Below are 23620 nucleotides of genomic sequence, written 5' to 3'. Positions count from 1 at the left end.
CGCTCGTCTACACAGTCGTCGCCGTCGTCATCCCAACAGCAGCCCCCGGGCTCGCAGCTCTACACATGCTCGGCGACTTGACGCTGCCGAGGTGATCCGTCAACGTCAGTCCGTCGACGTTGTTGCGCCGAGGTCGCCACCGCTGGCTGTGTGTAGATGAGTGGCTGGCTGGCTGGCTGCCGCGCCATCTCCTCCCTCCCTCGCCGTTTGTGTGACGTGCGCGCGCGCCGATCAACCGACGGGGGCTGACGCGTTTTCGTTTCGCCTCCTCGGCTTTCCTCCCTTCGTCGTTGCGCGTCTGAGCCAGCAGAGTAGGTACGTGTTGTGTCGGGATCACCGCATAGCGCCCGCCGCCGGTGCAGTAAGCTGCTGTAGCGTCGTTGTTCGCGCTCCTATGCTCCGCTTTTCCTTCGCGCCGCTCCCGCGGAGACAAGCCGCCTCTCTCCGTGCACTCCTCGACGTTACTTCGCCTCCTGCTGTTGCTGCTGCCTCCGTTCTTACGAGCTTTTCCTTCGTTCGCCCGATTGAGGCCGCGCTGTGGAAGACGGTGTATACACGAAGACGCCTTCGTGTAGACGCCTTCTGCGCGAGGAGTCAATATGGCTGATGAATGCAGAGAACAGGGCTGTCGAAACCGTTTGTTTGCGTGCATTTTGTAGTTTTTTTTTTTTTTCTCCCGGGCAAGGTGTACCGCCTTACATCTTGTTCTTTAGGCGTTGTCACCTCTTGGCAAGAAGATGCCCTCGAATTTTGCCGCTAGTTCATGACGAGCAAGGGCGTAGCAAAATATTTTTTTTTTCGAAAAGAGGGGGGAGGGGACAGCCTTTATGTATGTTTGTATGTGTACGTGTATATATGCATATAAAATTTTTGAAATTTACGTTTTGTCTACGCCTTTGGCTACGCCAGTGGTGACGACTTGCAACAAAACGTGGGCTACGACACCGCGTAGTTGTTATTTTTTTTTCTCTTTTTCTCTCTCTCTGCCGATTATCGCACGTGCGCAAGCTGGTGTGTTTGTAATGAGAATGGGTGCGTCGGAAACAACTCAGAAAAAAAAAGTTGTTCGTGCCCAAATTAAAGAAGTGCCACCACTGAAACTTGCTCATGCTTACGAAAAACACAGCATGACCAGAACAGCGCGTGCGCGCCATGAGCTGCTTGGCACGTTTATTGTGTGCTGGACGAGACTTCACTCCGAAGAGTGTCACACCCTTATTAGGGGTGTCACGTTCATTATGTGTGAATGCGAAATTTTCAATTTTCTTTTCAACGATAGGGCACGTTGTATTCTACGGGACGTGCATGCACAATTGTGCAGTCAGTCCGCGACACCCTGCATGTAACGTGGAGGGAATGCACAAACAAGACGTTAACCGAGCCTAATTCAATCAGTCGGAAATGCAGCACTATGGATTGCTACGAGAACTGAAATTTGGACGAGTTTGTAGGTTTACATACCTGAACAAGGAAATAGATAAAACATCGTAACAAGAACACCAGAAGAGCGATTCTGCTTTCCGCTGTGAACAATTAGGTGGGGACACGCAGCCTCTCGATCAAACTTTTCGTGACTGTTATGATGCGCTGCCTGTTTTCTCGAAAACGAAATAGCTGCTTTTAGAGGAGCTATTCTTTACAGCTTACTTCGGCGCGTGCGCCAGTCACTTACGTCAAATGAATTCAGACCCTGAAAAAAATTAATGGCAAGCGTAAGACTTAGGGGTGTATTGGTAAACTTGTGATTAACTGCGAGCCATCTTCTTTTTTTTCTCTATCGACGCGTTGATACCTGCCCCCCTCCCACAGAAAGCGTTCTGCACCTGACCTGGTTATGCACTGCCTCCATGATCGGAAGCATTGCCAGCTTTATGCACTTCACCCGATTTTGCACTGCCTCCGCGATCGGCACACCTTTGGTCATGCGATGGCTTCGTACGATGACGTCATCACGTGACGCCATGAGATTGCGTAGTTTTACGCGGGCTCATGATGAAGTCGTAAGGGCGTCACAAACTTTAGCGATCTGTTACGTCACGATGACGTCATCAAGCCGTAATCTTTGATCACGCGATTTTTTTGCATCGTTCGTCTTGACGGCGACGGTCAATTTTTCTCGTTTGACGAGGCATCGAAAGGCTTTCGGTTTAATACAACTTTAACTTGAACCAGTCTCTTACAAAAATGTATTTAGACTCGCTCGACCGGATATGCTTGTCAGGGAAGCAAGATTGTCACTCGGTACCCGTGCCACTAAAAAAAAAAAAAAAAAACAGATAAAATGAGAAGGAGGCTGCCCTAGGGGCACATCTGCTCACGCATCTCTACGCAAAGCAAGAACAGAACAAGTCACGTGCGCGGCCGAGTACGCCCACGGGACACTATAGCAGTTTACACGCACGCGTCTGCGTCACTTATAGTGCGACTTTCCCGGGGAGAACGAAACTGCCGAGCCGCGACGCTGCGCATCGCGACCGCCGCCCCCTCTACGGGAGGCCAGCGTCACAACGACTACAGCTTGGTGAGGGCGCGCGATCGCATCGCCTTCGGACCGAGGCGCCACCTCATTAATTCCCCCGCAGTGGCTGCGCGAGGTGGTTGCGCGTCTCATCCCGCCGTCTCGATGAATTATCCGGCCTGCCGCTTGAGGAACGTAATGGCTCTCGATCCGCGGCGTGCCAAGCGACGCGTATCACGCCTCTCCCCACCCCAGGGTCGTCTCTCCTTCCGCTCAGCTACCTTCCCCGTGGAGGGGAATACAGAGGAGGGGGGGGGGGAGCGGAAGCACAATGGGTCCGCGAGGAAGCGCCTCAGTACTAAATTGCGGGCAGCGGGTGCCGGAAGTTGCTTCCGTTTACTCGCGTGCAGGTGCGTTTCTTTATTTGAAGGCGATTCGGGAGAAACATCGAGAAGGCCTGGCTATGCTGACCCCTCTTGGGGCGGTTCATTTAAGTATTACAGCCATTGTATAAAATAGTAATAATCGTTAAAAGACCACGCTTCCCGTTCACTCTATAGGTGTACGATGCACTTTTTTTTTAAAGAGTGGTGATAGATACCTTGCCTGGTGGCTTGGCTGTTGGGACGTTATGCTATACAAAGGGTCTCACAAAAGTTAGTTCCACAAGGGCCGGGACAGTGAAGATGGCGGGAGCAAAGGGGGGCGGGGAGGGAGGGGACGGAGAGAATTTGAACAAAATGTCACCTAACGTTACTATACCGGGTGTCCCAGCTATCTTTAGCCAAGAGTTAAAAAATACAATATTAGAGGCAGGCGAGTGAAATCAGTTGCAAATTGCTGACAGCCACCTTGCGCACTACAGACAATTTTTTGTTTTGTAATTAACTCATTTGTTAATTAGGATGATTAAACAAAATTGCTAAATATTGACTTTAGGCGAGAAATGCTGCTTGCAAACTTCGAGAGCGTCTTCAGCAACCCCAATTCCGTCATTTGCGATAAAGAAAGTCTCACGTATACCATTTTTTCCAAGCTGCAAAGAAAGCCCGCGAAATACAAAAAGAACCACGTGACTTGCGCGCGCGCGCGCCGCGAGAATGCTGCCCTCAGCCGTGGTTTGAGCAACCGAAATCAGCTGCGGCCGCGACTCGCCGGCTCCGTTGCAGCGGTAGGCCGATACGTGGGCGGTGGTTCCTTGGCCCGTTGCCAGCCAGTTGGCGCGCGTGACGATGCAAGTTGTAGCAAGCGCGGGCCAGGAAACCACCTTTAACTTATCGGCCTACCGCTGCAACTGAGACAGCGAGTCGCGGCCGCAGGTGATTTCGTTCGCTCAAACCACGGCTGAGGGCAGCATACTCGCGGCGCGCGCGCGCACTAGACACGTGGTTCTTTTTGTATTTCGCGGGCTTTCTTTGCAGCTTGGAAAAAAATGGTATACGTGAGACTTTCTTTATCGCAAATAATGCAATTGGGGTTTCTGAAGACGCTTTCGAAGTTTGCAAGCAGCATTTCTCGCCTAAAGTCAATATTTAGCAATTTAGTTAAATCGTCCTAATTAACAAATTAGTTAATTACAAAACAAAAACTTGTCTGTAGTGCGCAAGGTGGCTGCCAGCAATTTGCAACTGATTTCACTCGCCTGCCTCTAATATTGTATTTTTTAACCCTTGGCTAAAAATAGCTGGGACACCCTGTATATATTTGCAAAAAAATGCCTTTTCCATATCCCATGTATGGGTCATATCTGAAGGATATTTGGCGTCACGTTTAAAAAAACATGTCGATATTGTTTTTCAGAATGATTATAATCCGCACAGCAATATTGAAATATATAGTTTCCATTCCACGGGGATGTTTCAACTCATAGTGACCGCATGGTGCGCCTCACGAAAAAAAAAAAAAATGGTTGAGACCTGTTCCGTCTCTTTAGCCTACCTGAACAAAACACTATTAATTGCAATGGGCGAGAAAATAATACGAGTACTATATAGCAAAGTCACAAAACTTTATTCCGTGTGAGGCCGCGGGCCGCGTGTTTGTGCTACACATATAGAGCGCTAAATTAAGACGAGGTGGTGGGACCGACTCACGGCATCCAAGACCATTCGCGAATACCTGTCACGTTGCGCCTAATGAAGCACGTGTTCTCATAACGTGCACTGTCTCGATACCTGCTTCATCAGGGCGATATATACCGAGTGTTTAACGTGCACGTCAAGTAATTTTGATCTCATGTGCAAAGCCGAAACCTCCGCTCATCTCCCATGTTCATTTTGAGGCTACATCAAGGTGTTCATCCGTTGAAGGTGATCTCGGTGCGAAGTATTCGTAAACTCGTTACAAAATTACCGCAGACGGTGCGCCTGACGAGCGATCGCGGCTGCTGCAGGATATCAATTAGTCGGCATCTCCGCCTGTTTGACCGTGTTATCAATACCAATTTCTGGGGCTTTACGTGCCGAAACTACGATATGGTTATAAGGCACGCCGTATTTGAAGAGATCCGATCTTAACCTTCACCTTCTATCGTAGGAAGCGCAAAACTACACACAGGGACAGCAAGGAAGAAAGACACTATACACAAGCACTTAAGTGCAACTAAGCTTTTATTTGGATAAGTGAACATATATGTATAAAGGTGAAAGAATTAAGACAAAACAAAGAAGCCCACGTGTGATGTCAGTCATCACTCATCCATTATTGCCTAACACACCATCCAAAAAAATGTTGAAACCGAAACTGAAACCATCGTGGCACACTGGCCCGACCGGAAAAGGAACTTGGTGCACGATGCATGCCGGCCGCTACGAGCGCTAGCAGTCATGTGGGCCGCATGGCTCAATGAGAGTGTCCGCTCTTTACGTTTACTATGTTACTCTATGCTATGTTGTCGCTCAGTGTAGTATTATCGGGTGCTCTGGCACATTTAGACAATTCTGGGAGAGCTACGAATTCAACTGTCCCCACGCACACTGCGGTGTCTCGCACTGCTTATGGAGCCAAATTTTACGGGCACACATAGCCTCAGTCGTCCTGAAAAGCCTCCATGCTCGATCTGGTTATACTGAAGAGTTATGCTGCCTATACAAAAAGCTTTAACAATAACATGCAAAATAAAAAATGCAGCAAAAAGAAATTGCGCTTCAACGTCATCCTTTAATCGAATGACTGCAACATAATGAAAATCCCTGGAATAGTGACAGTCAAACTTGTGCTACCAGTGCGTCACCAAGCGAGGAGCAGGCTCAACGAAAAGAAAATTACACAACATCTTCCCATTGCTTGCTCATAAAAGCTTCATTGCTTTCTCATAAAAGCTCTAAAGGCCAACACTTCCCTAATGAAGACATTCCTACGAAGCACACTCATAATATGTATGCAAAGCTGCTGTATAGGAACGAAGCTATACACTGAGTCTGCGCATCTGTTTAGCGCTCTGTGGCAACGTTACTTCTACATAGACGCGCCTCCCTTGTATATCGAGCTCGAGGGGGAGTGTTTTATAGATGCCGCCAGAAAAGTGGAGCAGAATTGAGGTTCGATTGCGGCAGTATATGTAGAATGAGCGGCTGCTCTCAGGGGACGAGGAGGCGGTAGCCGCAGCGCGTCAACCGATATAAAGTGTGCGTGCGTTTAGATATACGTGGCATATCTCTCGACCGCGCTCCCCTCGACAGACGCGTGGGCTCCGCGCGCGAGAGCCTGGGCGCGCTGCCGCCACGCTCCGCTTGGCCCCACCGCACCGAGACTCCTCGAGGGACCCGTGCGCGTGCGGGCGTATACACATATATAGTTATACATCAGGAGTGCGCGCAGGGGCATGCGTCGCGTCGAGGCTCGTCGATTAAAGCGCCGCGTTTGAACCGCCGCGGCTTGGGGGAATTGCACCGCGGTGGCATCGTTTAGGTCCCCTTTGTCTCGGCGTCCCCGCAATGCGAAGTTCTCTTGGGATCCCATCACTTCCGTTGCCCCCGCTGTGTCACGCATGCGCGTGGTCGTAGTACGCAGGCGCTAAGGCGACTGAAGTATACGTTGGTATAAACTCAGTGCTGTCACACAGCACAGAAACGTTTGGCGCATGCGTACAAACTCGTATACATATACAAGCTCGCATGAATACGCGCAGTTGTACACAGACGCTGCGGAAGCGACGGCCTATATATAGTACTCCCGTGTACGAGCGTAGCTTTTGAATTGCTCTGCACTGCAGAGCGTAAGAAGGGCCCGAAGCGTGTGATGCGGCGACCGGGCGCAGTTGGATGACAAGAGGGAAAGAGGACGTCATCATCTGTGGTAAGGTATCTCTCAGAATGTCTAAGGTTCTGAGAGTTGTACCGTATATACCGCGATACAATTAAGGTCCATGCGTATGCACACTCACCGGAGAAGTAGCCGAACGCGGAGCTCGGAGGTCCGGGTCCCATCTCGGGCGAGTCGTCGAGCCCGTCCGGCGACATGCCGGGCCGCAGGGAGCGCATCACGCGCCTCGGGCTGCGGAAGAAGTGGCGACGGGCACCCAGCGTGCTCAGCTGCTTCATGCGACGCTCCTTGGAGCGCCGGTTCTGGAACCACACCTGCGAGGACAAATTGTTGTTGTTGTTATTATTATTATTATTATTATTATTATTATTATTATTATTATTATTATTATTATTATTATTATTATTACAACAGCAGATAAGCTCACTTTAAGCCATATATTATGTGTAGCACATTGCAACAAACTGACGCAGTGCTTCGACAGGGATTCAAGCATGACACTTCCTGGCAGCGATGACAAGGTTTGGAGGAGACGACGAGAAGACATCGTCTTCTTAATGTCATTCGCTGATTTGACAAACACTAATGCGAACGCGCAAACGAAGATCGTTCAGCGTCGAAGTTAGCGACGAGCCTCCGCTGTAAGCTGTTACAAAGGGAAAATAGAGTTCGCGGCAGTTTATCAATTACCTGAGCCATGCATTAACTAGTATAACAACAAGCAAACCGTTGCTCACTTTACACGTTGGCTGGCGACTTAACCAGTTGCGCGGGCTATCCATCACCGAGCCGCAATTAGTACGCGCGCGAAACCAATGCCAAGATCGTATAATGCAACCGGCTGAGTGCGATCTTATCGTATACGCAAGTGGCCCATATATATAGAAGCAGAGCCGAACCCACTTCAACACCGGAAGAAAGTCGTTTCTAAAAGGATCGATGAGCGGATAGATGGACGCATATTGTGAACCACGGGAATCGAGAAACAGCGTTTAGTGCGTCTCTGTCTTGTCCTGTTGCAACGCGCCGTTTTCAGTTTTCTATAGCGACATATACCGACCGGCCCAAATAAGGATATTGTAAGCACACCTGTTTAAATGTGCTTGGTCACGAACGCCACGAAACTCCCTTTTTTTTTTATTTAAGCATATGATGTTTAAGATCAATTTATGTTGCAAAAACAAATAATGAATCGTGATAAAAATGTATTAGATTAAAATACAATCTAATTTTATTCTGTCCTTACGCCACTGCTTTTTATTATTCGTTCTCCATTAAAATTACTTCTAACAATGTTTTATGTATTGTTATCAAAAATTGTGCAACTTTGGCTGCTTCTTTGCTATTAATTTTCTTTTACATGTGTACATCACTGCTCCTTGTGCGCTTGAATGACTGGGACGTACGGGCCATTGGACATTGGAGAGGCATTAAATTGCATATTTGCCAACGGCGCCCTTACATGTGTGATCAGTGTACAGTACACTGTACTCCGTAACTGACTGATGACTGAATAAACTGATAGATTCGGTTCTACACTATTTATATGCCCTTAACTCAATAACCATCCACTCTGTTATCCTTAAAACGTGACCTCAGGAAGTGTGACTATGTTACTGTTTACCTGTGCAATTACCTAGGTTTTACATAAGCAGCATTCGCATACACAAAATGACAAAAAAAGAGAGGTCGAGTACACCGCGTAGTGCGCGAACCAGGCGTCGCATCAACAAAGGTGACCGAGAATGGATCCACCGGCGGCAATGACCGCGGCAGCGTTGGCCATGATAAGGGAAAGGGGAGACGGCCGCCTATAGGAGTGGGTCGGTGGGGAAGGAGCTAAACAGGGATGAAAGAGGGAGGAAACGGGGAAGCGACGCGCGCAGCACGTGAACCTGGCCGCGCGTCTCCTCCGGATTAGCGAGGTTCGCCTGGGGGACTCCGATAAGGAGGACCCCGGGCGGCCATCTCAGCCGCAGCCTCGGTGCCAAAGGAGGACGCTGCCCTTTGTATGCAGATCTCGGCCAGGAGTGTGTGGAAGGAGAGGAGGATAAACCAAGAAGGGGGAAGGGAGGTGTGTGTGTATATAGAGAGCATGTATAGAGAGCACGATGAGAGGGCTCCAAGCTGCCCAGGCAATGGCTCTTGCTGACGTAAAGATAGTAGATCTATTTCTAGCACTCGCTCATTCGTTTTGTTTCTTGCTGTGTTCGTTTTTGGCATGACTTCTGCCGCAGTCACATTTCCGTGTTTACTATGACGCCTCTACACGCCTTTCCTGCGATTGACAACGCCTTTCGCGACGCACTTGATGACGGAGATGTGCTTACGTAGGAACGACCCACCGAATACGACTATAGAAGTTACTGACCAAGCGCGTTCAAATAAGTAAATACTATAATTTTTTTTTTAAAAGGAACGAACTCGGTTTCAGATTGGCGGTGTAGGCGATGGTTTTACATAAAATCGTCTGCACAGAGGTGAGCTTATATAGTTGTTTCTCTTGCACAACGCGTCGACACCGAAGAGCGACCATGTGAAAGATTCCAAATAATAGCTGCAGTGGTAGGGAGTACACGCCTGACAGACACTGTCTGTGGCGCGCGTGAAACTACAGCGTTTGCAGCGTAACCACCCCCGACTCACGACCGAGCGTCGGCGGGTGTCAGCGCCACCGGTTGCCCCTACCCGTCGGCGCGATGCGAGCAGCAGCAACCTTTTCATTACACGGCGAATGGCCTTGCACCGGCGGCGCGTGTGCACGTCCCGCCGCGGCTGTTCCCGCACTCGAGTTATCCCCCCCCCCCCCCCCCATCCCTGCCAACCCTCCCCGCTGCCCCCACCGCAACTCAACGGTCACCTTTTGCGGTTCCTGCCTTGCTGCTGTCCCGCTGCTGCTCAGGCGGCGGTGCTGTATTGTGTTGTTGGTCGCACCACATCGTAATAACAGCCTTCCGCACACCCGGAGCGCTGGCTACGCACAACGCCGCAAGGGCAACATCGTGTCCCCCCGTCCCTCCCTTGCTTACACCCTCCGCACACCCTTTTGTGCTATATCTTTTCACTGAGGTTATTCGTGTGTGCGTGGCTGGGAAGCCATCGAGCGGCCCCACTGTCATCCGTCCTCCGCATCCTCTATTTTGCTTCTATTTCTCACCATGCCCTTTTCAGCGCTGATTTACTCGTAAACTTGACCATAGGCGTGCGCAGAGCCCCCCCCCCCCCCCCCCCCCTAGTCAACTAAGAAGAGGGGGGCGCAAAGTATGCCCCATACATTGATTTGATAGGGAGGGGGCATGCCGCGATAAACCTTCGCCCCACCCCCCCTTGAAGGGGAACCCTGCGCACGCCTATGAACTTGACCGCCCAAATAGCTTGGACGGGCAGAATGTTCGAGAGCCCAAATCTCGTTCACGCTTCCGGCTGATATGCTGGTCAGGTAACTCAGCAGTTCATTGTTGGCGTGTAGTCTGTAGTGTTGTAAGGGGGCATGCATGTAAACGTCACGCATCTGCAAGTGTATAGTCGTCGCTCGACATACACTTTTAATCAGGTCCTGGTTAAATGCTGGCTAAATCCAGGAAACCAGACGAAAAGTGTCCGGTTTCCTGGCTATATACTTTAAGCGCTACCTGATTAAGAGTGTACGCACACATGAGACAGTTGCAGCGCATGAATTTTAGCACAGTGCCGGTAAGGGGGAAATCATCGAAGGGCTCAACGGTACAAGCTTCGGCATCTATGTCATGCATGCATTTGAAGGGAGAGCGCTTGGCAAATAGTGAGGCGGTAATTGCTTCGAATGTCGTCCTCCGAGGAAGGTGCGCTCGTGACATTGTTCTATGAGAAATGAATGAGCTAGGCTCATACTCGTAACGCAATTCTGGGATTTTTCATCGCTAACGTTTGAGCATGACGACATTCAGTAGTCACACGCTGCTTTCAGTTAGGCCTCTAACGAATACCGGCATCTTCCTACGGTGCAAATCTTCCTGCTCGTTAGCCTTAATAGAAAAGCCCATAAGCGCCTCGGTGTCTTGGCTAGTACTGGTTTCGTCTTAAAGGTTGTCCCGTGAGCGCTTTGTCAGTTGTAGAAATTAAGTGACAAAATGAAAATAAGGAGGCGAAATACTTGTGAAGCACGCATGTATACGAAAGAAGCCGATGTTGCCACAAAATCTTCGAAACGTCACCGTGCTGTCATTGAGCCCCGAGAGAAGTGCTACGAATGTTACGCTGACGCCTCCGCGAGCTAATTAACTCTTCACCGAATGGAACGGGTTCAAGCGTGGGTACTGAGATAGCGTCTTCCTGAATACTCCCGCGGGGGAGTATTCCCCCGCGGGAGTATTCGACCATGCCGGGTCGAAGGAAGACGCTCTCGTATATAATGATCAGAGAATTCCACGAAAACGCGAGAGCAGGCTATATATACACAGCTATTGAGACGTCGTCGTTTCTCGCACTGTTTGCTTTGCGACGCGCTCCCGTCTTCCTTAGCTGTATACAGATGACGTTAAAGGAAACGATGCAATGCCTTAATCTACATACGCGGTCCAGTGCGTCTTTTACCGTAGACCAAGAGCGCGTACAACTAAACACCTTGGTCTTCATCCTTGTTCATCATTAGTGCAGAGGAAGGTCCTAAAGTTAGAAAACTGTCAGGGCGACCTCCTGTTAGTAATTTCGCAATGTAGCAGTTAACAAAGTACGGCAACGTAGCAATAGCAGACGTCATAATGCACGATTATAATAAAACAAACAATCAAATACATAATCGGAGTGTACCTTCTCATTTCCTGAAGCGATGGCCACGTGCAGCAGGCCTACAGAATGATTTGATAAATTCAATCTTTTTCTTGTTTGATACGTTGGTTATTTAACTTAAATAAACGTCATAAAGTTCTTTTATCAGCATGGCTGAAATCTCCATGCATGTTCAACGGTCCAGGATTCGATCCTTGATTGCTTAGTACGTCTACCATATCAGTTAAATGTGTCGCATAGAAGTAACATAGAAGTATATTATCTGTTATATCGACATTGTATCTTGTCATGGTTATCTTTAAACCAGCTGTTTGTAGTCCTTCCGCAAAATCTTCTTTATTCTTCCGCCCGCGTGGCTGGTTTTTGTTTCGCTATATATTACCACGAGCCGAAAAGCTCACGATGAAGTCATCTTTTCTGTTTACCTCGGGCCTCGGGCGCGCACAGTTTCGCATGAAGTGGCCCCTCTGAACGTCGAGCAGCCTCTTTGGCGCCCTCAGCTCGCAGAAAAACCACCAATTTGCAATTCCGTCGGCAACACCGCCACACATGCGTAGTACATAGAGGGGGAGCCATTTGTGTGTTGTGTATGTATATATATACTGCGACAGCGCAACCAACGGGACACCAAACGCAACCGCCGGTGCGGTTTTTTTTTTCCTTCTTTTGTCCTCTGATTACACGCCGCGCGAACGCGCATATTAGGGCGATTCTATATAACTGTACCCGCTGTGCATGCAGGTGCGTCGCTGATGTTTGTTGCGTAGCGTTTCGACGAAGGCGAGCCTAGGTTTGACAATGGCGGGTGTAACGCGGAACGCCCAGTGCGCACGACCTGTTTCTTTCTTTTTCGCTTCCTCCTTGAGACGTCCCGAAATTGAGACGTCCCCAATGACCACATATAACTGCGTATTTTACCCGTACTCTGTACTTGGATGTTCTGTACAGCACCGCGTAAGCTTCAAAAGCGAAGCGCCTCCGTACATCTATACAAGTATAGCTGCCGTAGTTCCGCGCAAGAATTACACGGCAAACGTGGGGCTATACAACCTCGTTCAGCTGTGCCATTGAAATTTTGTGTGTATACGTATTATAAAACGCACTCCAATCATCGAGCTTCGAACATTTCTGTACGTTATTTATTACGTTTTACACACTTCTAACTTTCCAGGCAGTTACGACGTGTTTCTAGATACGACAAGGTATTAAGTGTTATGCGCTAATGGCATGGAAATTGTACACCATTCAACTTGTAACGCAATGCCTCGTAGTAAATGAACGTCCTGCAAGGAATGAACGCCGCTTCAAGCCAGAAGCACTGCGTCTAAGCAAAATTCATGTAATTTATACCGATCCTTATCATTGCTGAGATGAAAATAAAGTTTTGATATGATTTGATTTGATTTGATTTGATTGTATCTGAACAGCCATAGTATACAGTGCACACTATAAGCGTATCGGTACTATACTGGCCGCTTCATAAGGCAACATAACTAAAACTAGAATAACAGAGAGCTGAGCTAGTTGGTACGTATTCATTCTAAAAAGAGACAGGGCGTGCAAACACGGACACAAGTGCAAACACGCAAACACGGTGTCCTGATCTCTCTCTTGTGTCCGTGTTTGCACGCCCTGTCTCTTTTTAGAATGAATAACTAAAACTAGCTCTAATGTTTTGTATATGGAACTAATGCAGAATCCAGAGAAATGCATGAAGCGCGTTTGCCTTGCATCCTGTCACCCGTGTACGACCGTACTTACGCAGATGACGAAAACCAGGAACTCCAGTTTCCGGGTTTAATTAGATCACAACAGTTCGGGCGAAAAACTGGAAAAATGACGATGACTGATAAGGCTTAAAAACTGAAAGCAATTAACACGCTTGTAATGAGAGACACCGTAAATGTGTGCTCTGGAAGAATATTCGACCACTTGGCTTCGTTTAACGTACATGACTCTGGTGTTACAGGTACACGCACGCGAGTAGAATTGCGTTATTTCCGCATTAAAACGCGCACGGTGTGGCTATAGGGCGAGGAATTCGCGACCTTGATTGGCTAATATCAGATTGTACGGGTGAGTGACAACGGAGAGACAAAAAAGGAGAAAAAAAGAAAAAAATATACCGTCACTGCACTATCGCACCTGAAAGCATTGTCTGTTCAAAATGTCACCTGTGTATATTCGGTGCACTCTTCCGGGTAAAAAAAAAGAAAATAAGAAAAGGAAACGGCAAATCAACTCTACGGAGTTCCGCAAGATGAAGGAAGGGTCATGAAAGGAAAACGAAAATCTCCTTTTCGTTAGTTTTTGTATAAATAAAAATGATTCTGCAACTTGATCTGGGGGCCTCTGGCTCCCCAGATTCGAGTTCCTCAGGACTCCAATAAAGTTCTTGTCATGTCATGTCATGTCATGCAAGTGTGAAAGCTTCATTTGGAGACAAAGCTACGACTTGTTCTTGCCCGTTGCGTGAACACGACATCAAATACGACCTTGGAACTGATGACCAAAGATTCACGTGATTTAGAACGTATACGCCACGGACGGTGTGTGTATCACGCACTGCGCTCATGGTTGTCATAAGCAAACATTTTGAGAGAACCACAGGCAAGTACGTCTTTCAACTGCATCGAATAATATACATGGCGTGCCTGATCCCGGCGGATCACGTTGCCATTACTGAGCCGACTAATGATAGTTGTTGGGGTTTTACGTTCCCAAAATCACGATATGATAGATGCCGTAGTGTTTGAACAATGTATAATAGATGCCCTAGTGTAGCGCTCTTGAAATATCGGCCACCTGGGCTTTTTTAACGTGCACCTTAATCTAATTAGTACACGGGTGTTCTTTGTATTTCGCCCCTATCGAAATGCGGACTCCGTGGCCCGAAATCGAACCCGTGCCCTCTAGCTTATCAACGCGACACCTTAGGTGCTGTGCTACCACGGTGTGTATTACTGAGCCGATTGATTAATTGCTGCGTTTACATCGTTTATCTCGAGGTTGACGTCTTAACTCTTTCGGTATTATCGAGTTGCCGATTGGCGTACAGCTGCGTTACTCCAGAACGGATAACTCACAACGGACAAAAACCATGCGTATAGGCGCGTTGGAGCAATGATGCACGCAACTGTGTATACGGCACGCGTCCACCAGACACGGCGGCACGGCGAAGCGACACGAGGCGCAGTATTTGCGCCGTGTGTGTGTGTCCGCCTTTGTAATCAACTGCCGCTGACCACTACTCGAGGCGTCAAGTGACCCACCTCACCGGCGGCGTTCCGTGCAAACACGACCGGCAGCGGGGGTAAAGCTTCCCATGTGCTGCGCACGCCTTACAAGCAGGGGGTGCTTGAGATCAAAAGAGTGGGCGGAGGTCCCTGGGAAGTCCCTTGTGAAAGACTCGAGCCCCGCGGTGCTCGAGTCTTTCAGCTGAGGAGGCTCATGCATTACGTATACGTATACGCAGCGCTGCGGGACGGTAGAGAAGCCGTCAGACGGCGTTGTGTAATCATCGGGGCGTGTGGTCAGCCGAGCGACACGAGGGCACGCATTGAGAGGAAACCGTTATTTTCCGAGCGCGGCGATGACGCCTACACACCTCGAGGATGCTGTGATTTCACGGAGAAGCGCTCGGCACTTACTTCGCGGGGAGATTTCTTCGAGCAGCGTTCGCCCACATTTCGGGAGATTTGGATTCTCTCTCTGTTTCGTCTGTGCACTTTGGCGCTACTTGCACGGCACAGTTGCCCCGCTCTCGCGGCTTAATAGAGTTTGAGACGAACGCGCGTGATCTCGCTTTCGTGTAAAACAAAAAAAAAAGCAAGTCAAGTACCTTTAGGTCATTTATTTCTGTCTTCAGAATACGAATTGCTTCCGAACATTTGTCGTGGACCTTAATTGTGCAGCGTGCCCTGTTCCTGCTGCGCTTCGTCATCGTCGGCACTGTATACATAGGAAAGCTTGCGAGTGTTTCTCGTTGCTTCGTTGTTGCTGTTCCGACAGCTAATTCATGCATGCAAAATGGCGAAATAATCGATAAACTGAGGCAACTGGAAACTGGCTTGCGCTTCCGGCATTGGAACACCGAAACTCGATCCTTTTCTCCATCACAGCGCGGAGGCGACGAACGCGGCTGGCTGCGCTGTAAGCGGAAGTCGAATTGGGCTTATCGATGAAACCTAAGCTCTTTCTAAACGGCCTCGAGACGCCGCTGTTCGCTTATGCAACACTTACAATCCAACATCAACGACCACGCGGGGTATTCAGAGGAGTGATGTATGTGCATGTCTGGCTCGCAGCCAGGACCGGAAGGAGAAAAAAAAAAAAAAAAAGAGATAGATGTATAGCCAATGTCAATCTTCTTGCCGTTGTTGTCTTTTTTTTTTCTTTATTGCAGTATTAAGTCGCAACGAAATTTTCACCTCTTATTCAACGTATATTAGTGTTTACAGAAACGCGCTTTAGTAAGGCATATTCCTTCGTTATGCTAATTTACTATAGTACTAGCATTGCCTAAAATGTGTGCACCTTAAATCATTTTCCTTATCTTTTTGCTATTACTACACTGACCGATTAATCGCCTATTCCCTTGTAGTTCATTAAGCATCGCGCCTCATTTAGAGTCGCCCGGTTAACTCAAGCCAGAGTCGAACATCAGTGTAGTATATGCCTAGGTTGCGAGAAAAAACTGTTGCTTGTGACTTCGACAAACCGCGTATAACCACCGTGAACCCGCCACGATGATCTCGGTCAACTCGTGCAGCACTCCGCATTGCCGCAAGGACAAGTCTGAGTACTTCGTTCAGCTATTTTGCTGGACGGCTCGCGTTCGCCGACGAGGACGAAGACAGCGGCTGTGACACTTCGAAATGCGCGTCACATCTCGCGTCGAGCCACCGGGTGTGGCTGGCGCCAGGTCTCGCGCGACAGTCCGCGTCGTCGCGTGGCGGCTCCTCAAGCCACGCAGTAGACGGTGCGGACCCCCCGACTCCCCGCGGCGAAGGATGAGAGCGCAGCTGGTTGCTGCAAGGAGAAGGCGCGACGCGAGCGCTACACGATGAAGACGCGAAGGCGGCTCGCCTTCACGCTGGCGGTGTCGACAACGTGGCCTCGAGCGCTGCGTGCGTGCATGACGGTGTCGTCCCGAGACGAGACGTCTTCGAGACGAGGAGCTTCTCCTCGGGGGCGCACGATAGATGAGCTCTTTCTCTTTTTCAGGGAGACCGAGTGTTTTGTGTGGCTTCTGTATAGATCCAGCGTGTATACAAGAAAAGACAGAAAATTGTAACAAAACAGCTTGGGCGTCGCGTCTTCTCTCTCTTTTTTTTTTTTCTTAAAACCGCGCGCGTTTTCGAAGCGATCAGAAGAAGTAAAGAAAGAAGTGACAAAGAAACGTGCGCGCCCGAAGCCAGCAGTCCTGGTGCGGAGAGGACAGCGGGGCGGTGCCTACGCCGGCGGCGGCAGAGGAGGGAGAAGCGGCATTCATAGGAAGGAGAAGCGGTTTGACGTTGAGCGATGCACGCCGCATGATTTCTCTCTGCCCTGCGGGCGACGCGTTCGCTCGGACTCAGCTTCGGCGGTGGCGGCGCAGTGGATGAGGTGGCCAGGTACACGAACACGGTCGTGGCTCTGTGCTGCCAGGCACAGAGGGAGAGAAGCTACCACACCGAATAACGCCGCCGGCGTCGAAACGTAGGGGGGTGAAAGAACGAAATAAATAAAAAATGTTGTACGAAGCAGGAGAAGAATAGGGAGAGCGCTTCTTGTTGCTTCGTGTACATCGCAGGGCCAGTTTGTTGGATGCTGCGTTTCTTTTCCCCTTCTTTCTTCTTTTCTTCTGATATCTTCCTCTTGTTGCTTTCGCCATGACGAGATTTCACCGGTGTAGGTACACATACATGGGTCCGGAGGAATGCGTCTCTTTGCGGTATATGCGGTGGCTTTTTGACGGCATGTACATGGGCGTGTATATGTCTGTGGTTGTGCAAGTTGAGCTGAAGCGGGCATCCTTCAGTTTCTTTCTTTCTTTCTTTCTTTCTTTCTTTCTTTCTTTCTTTCTTTCTTTCTTTCTTTCTTTCTTTCTTTCTTTCTTTCCTTCTTTCTTCTTTCTTTCTTTCTTTCTTTCTTTCTTTCTTTCTTTCTTTCTTTCTTTCTTTCTTTCTTTCTTCTCAAGCGTGCGCTTACTTCTCTCTGCTGCTGCAATCGTTTTGAATGTGTAAATGTGCATGCCAATGAAACGTGCCTGCACCACAGCTTTGCGCTGAATTCTATACAGTCGAACCTGAATATATCGAACTCGCAAGAGAACGGCAATCCGATATTTCGAATAGTTTGATAAAATACTTTTTAAATAATTAGCATATTTCCAATGATAATTTTGACGCGCAAGTTGCCTTCACGGCACCATTTTACAATAATGCGGTGAGTGCGACTTCACGGCAAAACACGAGATTTTTTTTCCTCTATTTTTTTATGGTCTATTTTTCCGCGGTTTGTATAGTTCGGGGTTGGGGTGGTTATAGAGATGGACGGGTTATACGGAATAGAATACGGTATCGATTTAAACTGATGGATTCAACTTGTTTATCACTGCCAGCCTTGCGGAGAACAGCCAGGTTTTTCCATTTTACGGCAGCCATTGAGTTAAGAAAGGGAGCGCAGAAGCGAACCCACAACGACGGGCTAGACGGCGAGGAATCATGGGAGAAAGCACGCGATGGCAAGCGGTACTTTCTTACTCGTTATTCTCCCAAATGCATGCGGGAAAGTCCGCTTCCTTGAGGAAAAACCAACTTGAGAGGGAAAGCCTAGTTCTTGGGGCGTTTCGCACTGACCGATACTTCACCCCTCAGTCCCGTTGATTGTATGTCGTCACAAATTGGACGAAAGCGATTATGAGAATTTAGACCAAGTTGGTCAACTTGGTCCTTGCTGTAAGGTCAGCTAGTCTTGTTGGTACGCGCTATATACAGGTGTACAGTACCCAATAGGCGGCTAACTACTGGAACAAACCGGGTGCATGCGAGCAGTTGCATTCAATTTATATTCAAGTGAGCTTCCTACTTTCCCTCCCTGTCTTACATAATTTTCTATCACGTCCACGACTGTTCATGTTTCAATGCATCAAGAACTAGGTTTTCCAGAGCCCTTAATAAATCCCTCGTGAAACAGATACTTCAAGAAAAACTGAGTATTGTTTGACACTGATCCTTGCCACATTGAATGTCTGACTCAAATACATCGACTCAGGTACTCAAAGACAACGCAGCAGGGCTAAAAGAGCTACTGCGTTCTTCGAAACGATACGAAGTCGGTACTGTGTGAGTGACATATTGCGTGTCCACGGACAGTCCAACATCGAACGCTCGTCGTCTTACTCGCCGGCTTCCTGACTTTTCGTCACCCTTCAGCTTCTCTCTCTCTCCCACACGTCTACGTCATGACCAGCGGTTGGATACCCAACGCAGCTATAGTTATAATACACACAGAAATGCAAATCGCGAGATACACATATATACATACATACGCCGGGGAACGCCTGTTGCGCATGCGCACGAAACGCCATATATCGCTGCTTGAGTGGAAGATTTAGCAAGCGCTAGAGCGTGCATAACGTGGTATCCGTGTTCTCTTTTACGAGCGGCACGGGGTGGCCTGCTATCGCGGTTGTTTCACGCGCAGCGCGCTGAAACACCCCGCTGTCCGAAGCCAGGAATGTCCGGGCGGCATGCAGAAGCGAGGAGAGAGAAGGATAGAGAGGGGGGGGGGGGGGGGCAGATACCAAGCAGAAGTATAGGGGACGATGGAGGGACGTCGACGCTTGGAAAGGGAGAGGCCCGTCGGCGCGGAAAAACGCGGCCATATTTTACGCTAACTGCGGCTCCCGTTCCGAGGCGGAATTTATGCGCGTCATTCAAAAACCGCTGCATGCTGCACCACGTTGCAGCTATACCGCTGCCTTCCAGCGCGCCTCCCGCCACTTGGATACGCGCCTGTGCGTGTGCGCATACGTCTTCTCGCTTTTCTCCTTTTGATGTCCCTGAAGTGCCGGCCCCCATACCGGCGTGCCTCCACGCGCCGTCCCGTATACTTTAGCGTTTTGATTCATGCGTCCCTCTTTATACCAGCTTTTTGGTATAGTGAACTTCGTGCGTCTTGTAGGATTGTGCGTATACTGTGTACCACGCAACTTTCACTCTGTTCAAGCATGCGTGATATATACGCAGCTGAGAAGTATTCGGCTTATTGCGCTTGCACGATGTTTAGAAAGAAACAAATGTTACGGAGGGCTCCTAAGAAGAAAGCTTCAAGTTCTGTGCATGCCTATGCCTGAAACAGCGGCAGCTGTTGCTGCGACGATAAGGGCGCCAACTGTCCATACGGTGACCGCAATGACATGGTACGAGTATATGGCACTCAGGCTGAGACGTCGCGGAACCGTAACAAATGCATGCGTTTGTTTCAGTTCGTCTGGCGACTTTCGGACAAGAAAACACAGTGCATTGTTATTATATATTTATTGAATTTAAGACGTGGAGTGTGTAAGGAAGACCTTATTGGTTCGCTTACTAAGAAATGCAAAAGAAAACAACAAGTAAAAAGCTGCGCATCTCAGCTTGAGCGCCTCAGTTCCACGTCGTGACTGTCGGAAAGTCACCGTTCAGTGTTAACGCCCAGTCGGTCAAAATTAGCAAGAAGAACGTGAACGAAAGAGAGCGAGAGAAGTAAAGAGAGCCTTTGCGCACCCTCCCCCATCTCTGCTAGTGATCCGTCTTGTAAAATAAATAAATAATAATAATACCTGGGCTTTAAGGTGCCAAAACCACAATATAATTGTGAGGCACCCCGTAGTAGAGGGCTTCGGAACATTCAACCATCTGGCGTTCTTTAACGTGGACTGACATCGCACAGTACACGGGCTTCTTGCATTTCGCCTCCATCGAAATGGGACCGCCGCGGCCGGGATCGAACCTGCGACCTTCGGGTCAGCAGCCGAGCTCCGTATAACCACTGCGCCACCGCGGCGAGCGGCCGGTAAAATCTTGACTGATGCATGCAGCGATCGTATGCCATGTTATGTAAATCTCGTACGCAAAGCATCTAAACGTGCCAAGAATGGCATGCCTTTTGTTTGTTGCCTGAAGGCTCCCGATGTTACCTCCGGGACCGCAGGATCACGGAAAAGCTGCAAATGTGTGCATGCGTACTACATGCTCTAAGTTTTTCGCAGTCCTGCAGTCTTAAATTCTGTTCATTATGTGGCGTGGTCCTTTATCATTTTTTATCTATTACCTTCTCGTCCCTCGTATACATAGGCCTCCTTAATTCTCCCGTAGTTTCGCGTCTGGACTCCTTGTTACAGGTACTCCAGACTCCAGAGTAATGCATGCAGTTGAGTGCGTGGACGCCGAAATGCCGTCCCGTATATGCCGTGTTTGCAGAGCTAAATAAGATATACGCGGGGACACTCGATTCAAAGTGCTTAACCAGGTACAAAGCACCTGCATGGTTAAGCTATAGCTCGCTCTCATCTCTTCGTCTTCTCTCTCTCCCTGTGGTTCAGGCTCGTTCGTTCGTTCGTTCGTTCGTTCGTTCGTTCGTTCGTTCGTTCGTTCGTTCGTTCGTTCTTTCGTTCATTCATTCATTCATTCATTCATTCATTCATTCATTCATTCATTCATTCATTCATTCATTCAGTGTTCGTATATCGACTGCATATATATACATCACGCTATAGACTTTCTTTTCGGTTTGCATATACAGTCCCGGCTAAGGACAACGCTGTAAAAATGGGTCTCCCTGTCTACGCAGCCACCCCCCCCCCCTTTAGAAGAAGGCAACATTAATCTCTCTGTGCGCTTTTGTACTGCTTTACCTTCAGCCCTCAGCTTAGTGCGCGGAAGACAAAGCCCTCCATACGTCTCATAGGTAAGAAAAAAAAAGAATGAAAAAAAAAGAATAGAAAGAAACAAGCAAGAAGACACGGAATGAGCAGTCGTTTTTCTTCTTCGCTTGTGTTCTCCGCTACATTAATCTATTTCACGTGTCGGCAGCAGCAGCAGCCGCACGTGGCTGGCCCAAACAAATATAAAATATAAATACAACCGCGAGACCAAGATGAACGAAGCTTAGAGCTTGAGGAGCTAACTGAAGGGGTGCGCGAATAGTCCTTGTAGATAAATGAAAGAAAGAAAAAAAATCATGGAGGAAAAAGGTTTAAATTGAAAGCCCGCGCTACGAGGAAAAGAAGAGTATTACGTACGTGGGATCCATTTTTCAAGCGTTGTTCTAAAGTCGCCTACATCGCGAATGCCTGCCAGCGCCGTTCGGTGCTTCTTTTGTAAGTTGCGAGCCTCGCGGTCAGTGTGCCTTCCTCCGCCGCGGATGCAAAACCAGCGCGCGGTTTGATGGATAGCTTAAGCGCTAGACAAACACAGCCGAGAAATACTCGAAGCGAAATGTAGTATATACACATCAGGCCAGTAGCCAGCCCCTCCCGCAATTTTTATGATACACCGAAAATAAATAGTGAAAATAGGCGTTTTTCTCAAATAGTCAAGGCTTTCAGCAAGTGCCCCCCCCCCCCGAAAAAAATTCCTGGCTACGGGCCTGATACACATACACACGAGAAAATCGAGGCTCAAATGCAGCGTGTGCTTGTAACGGGGTGCTTATCTCTGTGAGTGTGTGCGTTCACCGTGAGGCGGCCCGTCGCTCAATAGCTTCACCGCGAGCGTAGCCGACCACTCTGTTTACCATTTGACATCAGAAAGGGACTCAATCTGAGGATTTTTTTAAAACGAGAAAAATCTTAGCGTACGTAATTTACACATATATGTATAGGCGTTGTGTTTCTCTTCGATATGACTGCAACAACCGTTAACATTTATGTGGCTGCTAACTCACCGTGCAACGGACGACGCGCAAGCTCAAGTTTTTTTTTTCCTCACGACTACGTGACGATATAGTCACGTGGCAGAGAAACGACAGGAACCCTGGTCTATACGAAGATGGGGCACCGCCATGGCTACAGTTGCTGTAGAGGTAGCATATACAGTATTTCTATAGCTGCGCCTTACCTATACGCCCCTCTGCGGGGATGTAAAGCAGACCGCTGGGGCCTGAGATGGACTTTTATTATTATTATATTATCTTATTACTTGTGGTTCGTCTTATTGATTCGCCACGTGTCATCCGCTAGTACAGGGCCCCACTAGACAGCATCAGTATTCTGGTATACATTAAAAAAAAAAAAAATGCTCTGTCTTGAAGCACTGAAATGCAGTAAATTAGAACACGCACGCTGAAGTACTGCTGTAGTAGACTCACTAGAGTAGACTAGGAAGTACGTAGTTAATCAAGCTGTTAATTAAACGGCCTGCATTACACTATTTCAAGCTTTTTCATGGTCACCAGCCCATCAGCCGCAGTCTTTCCTCTCTGAAAAGTGCGAAGTCAAGGTTGTACCTTAATGTCGGATCTTAATCTTTTTCTTTTCCTGCGTGTGTATGTGTGTGTTTGTCTCTCTCTCTCTCTTTCTCTCTGCACCTCCTTTTCAACCCCTATTCCCCCACCACAGTGCAGGGTAGCGAACCGGATGCCAATATCTGGTTAAGCTACCGGCCTTCCTTTTTATACATCTCTCTATCTTGATTGGAGCGTGGAATATATAAGCGAAACCGTAAGACAAGGCCGACAGCACACAGGTCTGACTAACGACGGATTTGACTTTTAAACCAAATGGAAGTGGTATCGCAGTCTGGTAAGAGGTGAAGAAAAGTGTCTCTTTCCACCAGCTCCAAAACTTTTCCAATACACTCGATTACGTACGCAGAAAAAAAAAGTACAACACAATCAGTCGGAAGAGGAAAACAATTTCGTAGCGACTTAGGAGTCGGTACGTACGAGCTACTCGGCACGCATAGCATGCGTGGGTGGTTGGTTTGCTGCAATTCTCGGTATACCGAAAGCCAACCCACACCGGTCGCTACCTCGACGCTGGCTCCAACCACCCTTTCCACCATAAATCAGCGGTGGTATCGTCACTACTCACACGTGCACGGAGGGTTTGTTCGTCGGATGATAAGCGGACGGATGAAGAACGGAAGATCAGATGCGACCTTC

The 23620-nt window shown here is 48.6% G+C and overlaps 1 protein-coding gene across 1 annotated transcript in view; it reads right to left on the bottom strand.

Annotated features, from left to right (window-relative positions):
• Positions 1-23620, bottom strand: part of LOC119390537 (LIM/homeobox protein Lhx5) — a 182707-nt gene that overhangs the window by 7556 nt on the left and 151531 nt on the right. The window contains exon 5 of the mRNA XM_037658147.2: positions 6843-7035. Coding sequence (XP_037514075.1) covers positions 6843-7035 — 193 coding nt within the window. The remainder of the gene's footprint in view (positions 1-6842; positions 7036-23620) is intronic.

Source organism: Rhipicephalus sanguineus, chromosome 4 (assembly GCF_013339695.2).
Source record: "Rhipicephalus sanguineus isolate Rsan-2018 chromosome 4, BIME_Rsan_1.4, whole genome shotgun sequence".
In the NCBI taxonomy this organism is placed as follows: domain Eukaryota; kingdom Metazoa; phylum Arthropoda; class Arachnida; order Ixodida; family Ixodidae; genus Rhipicephalus; species Rhipicephalus sanguineus.
The sequence above is the reverse complement of the archived record's forward strand: the minus strand, read 5'-3'. Positions and strand labels throughout refer to the sequence as shown.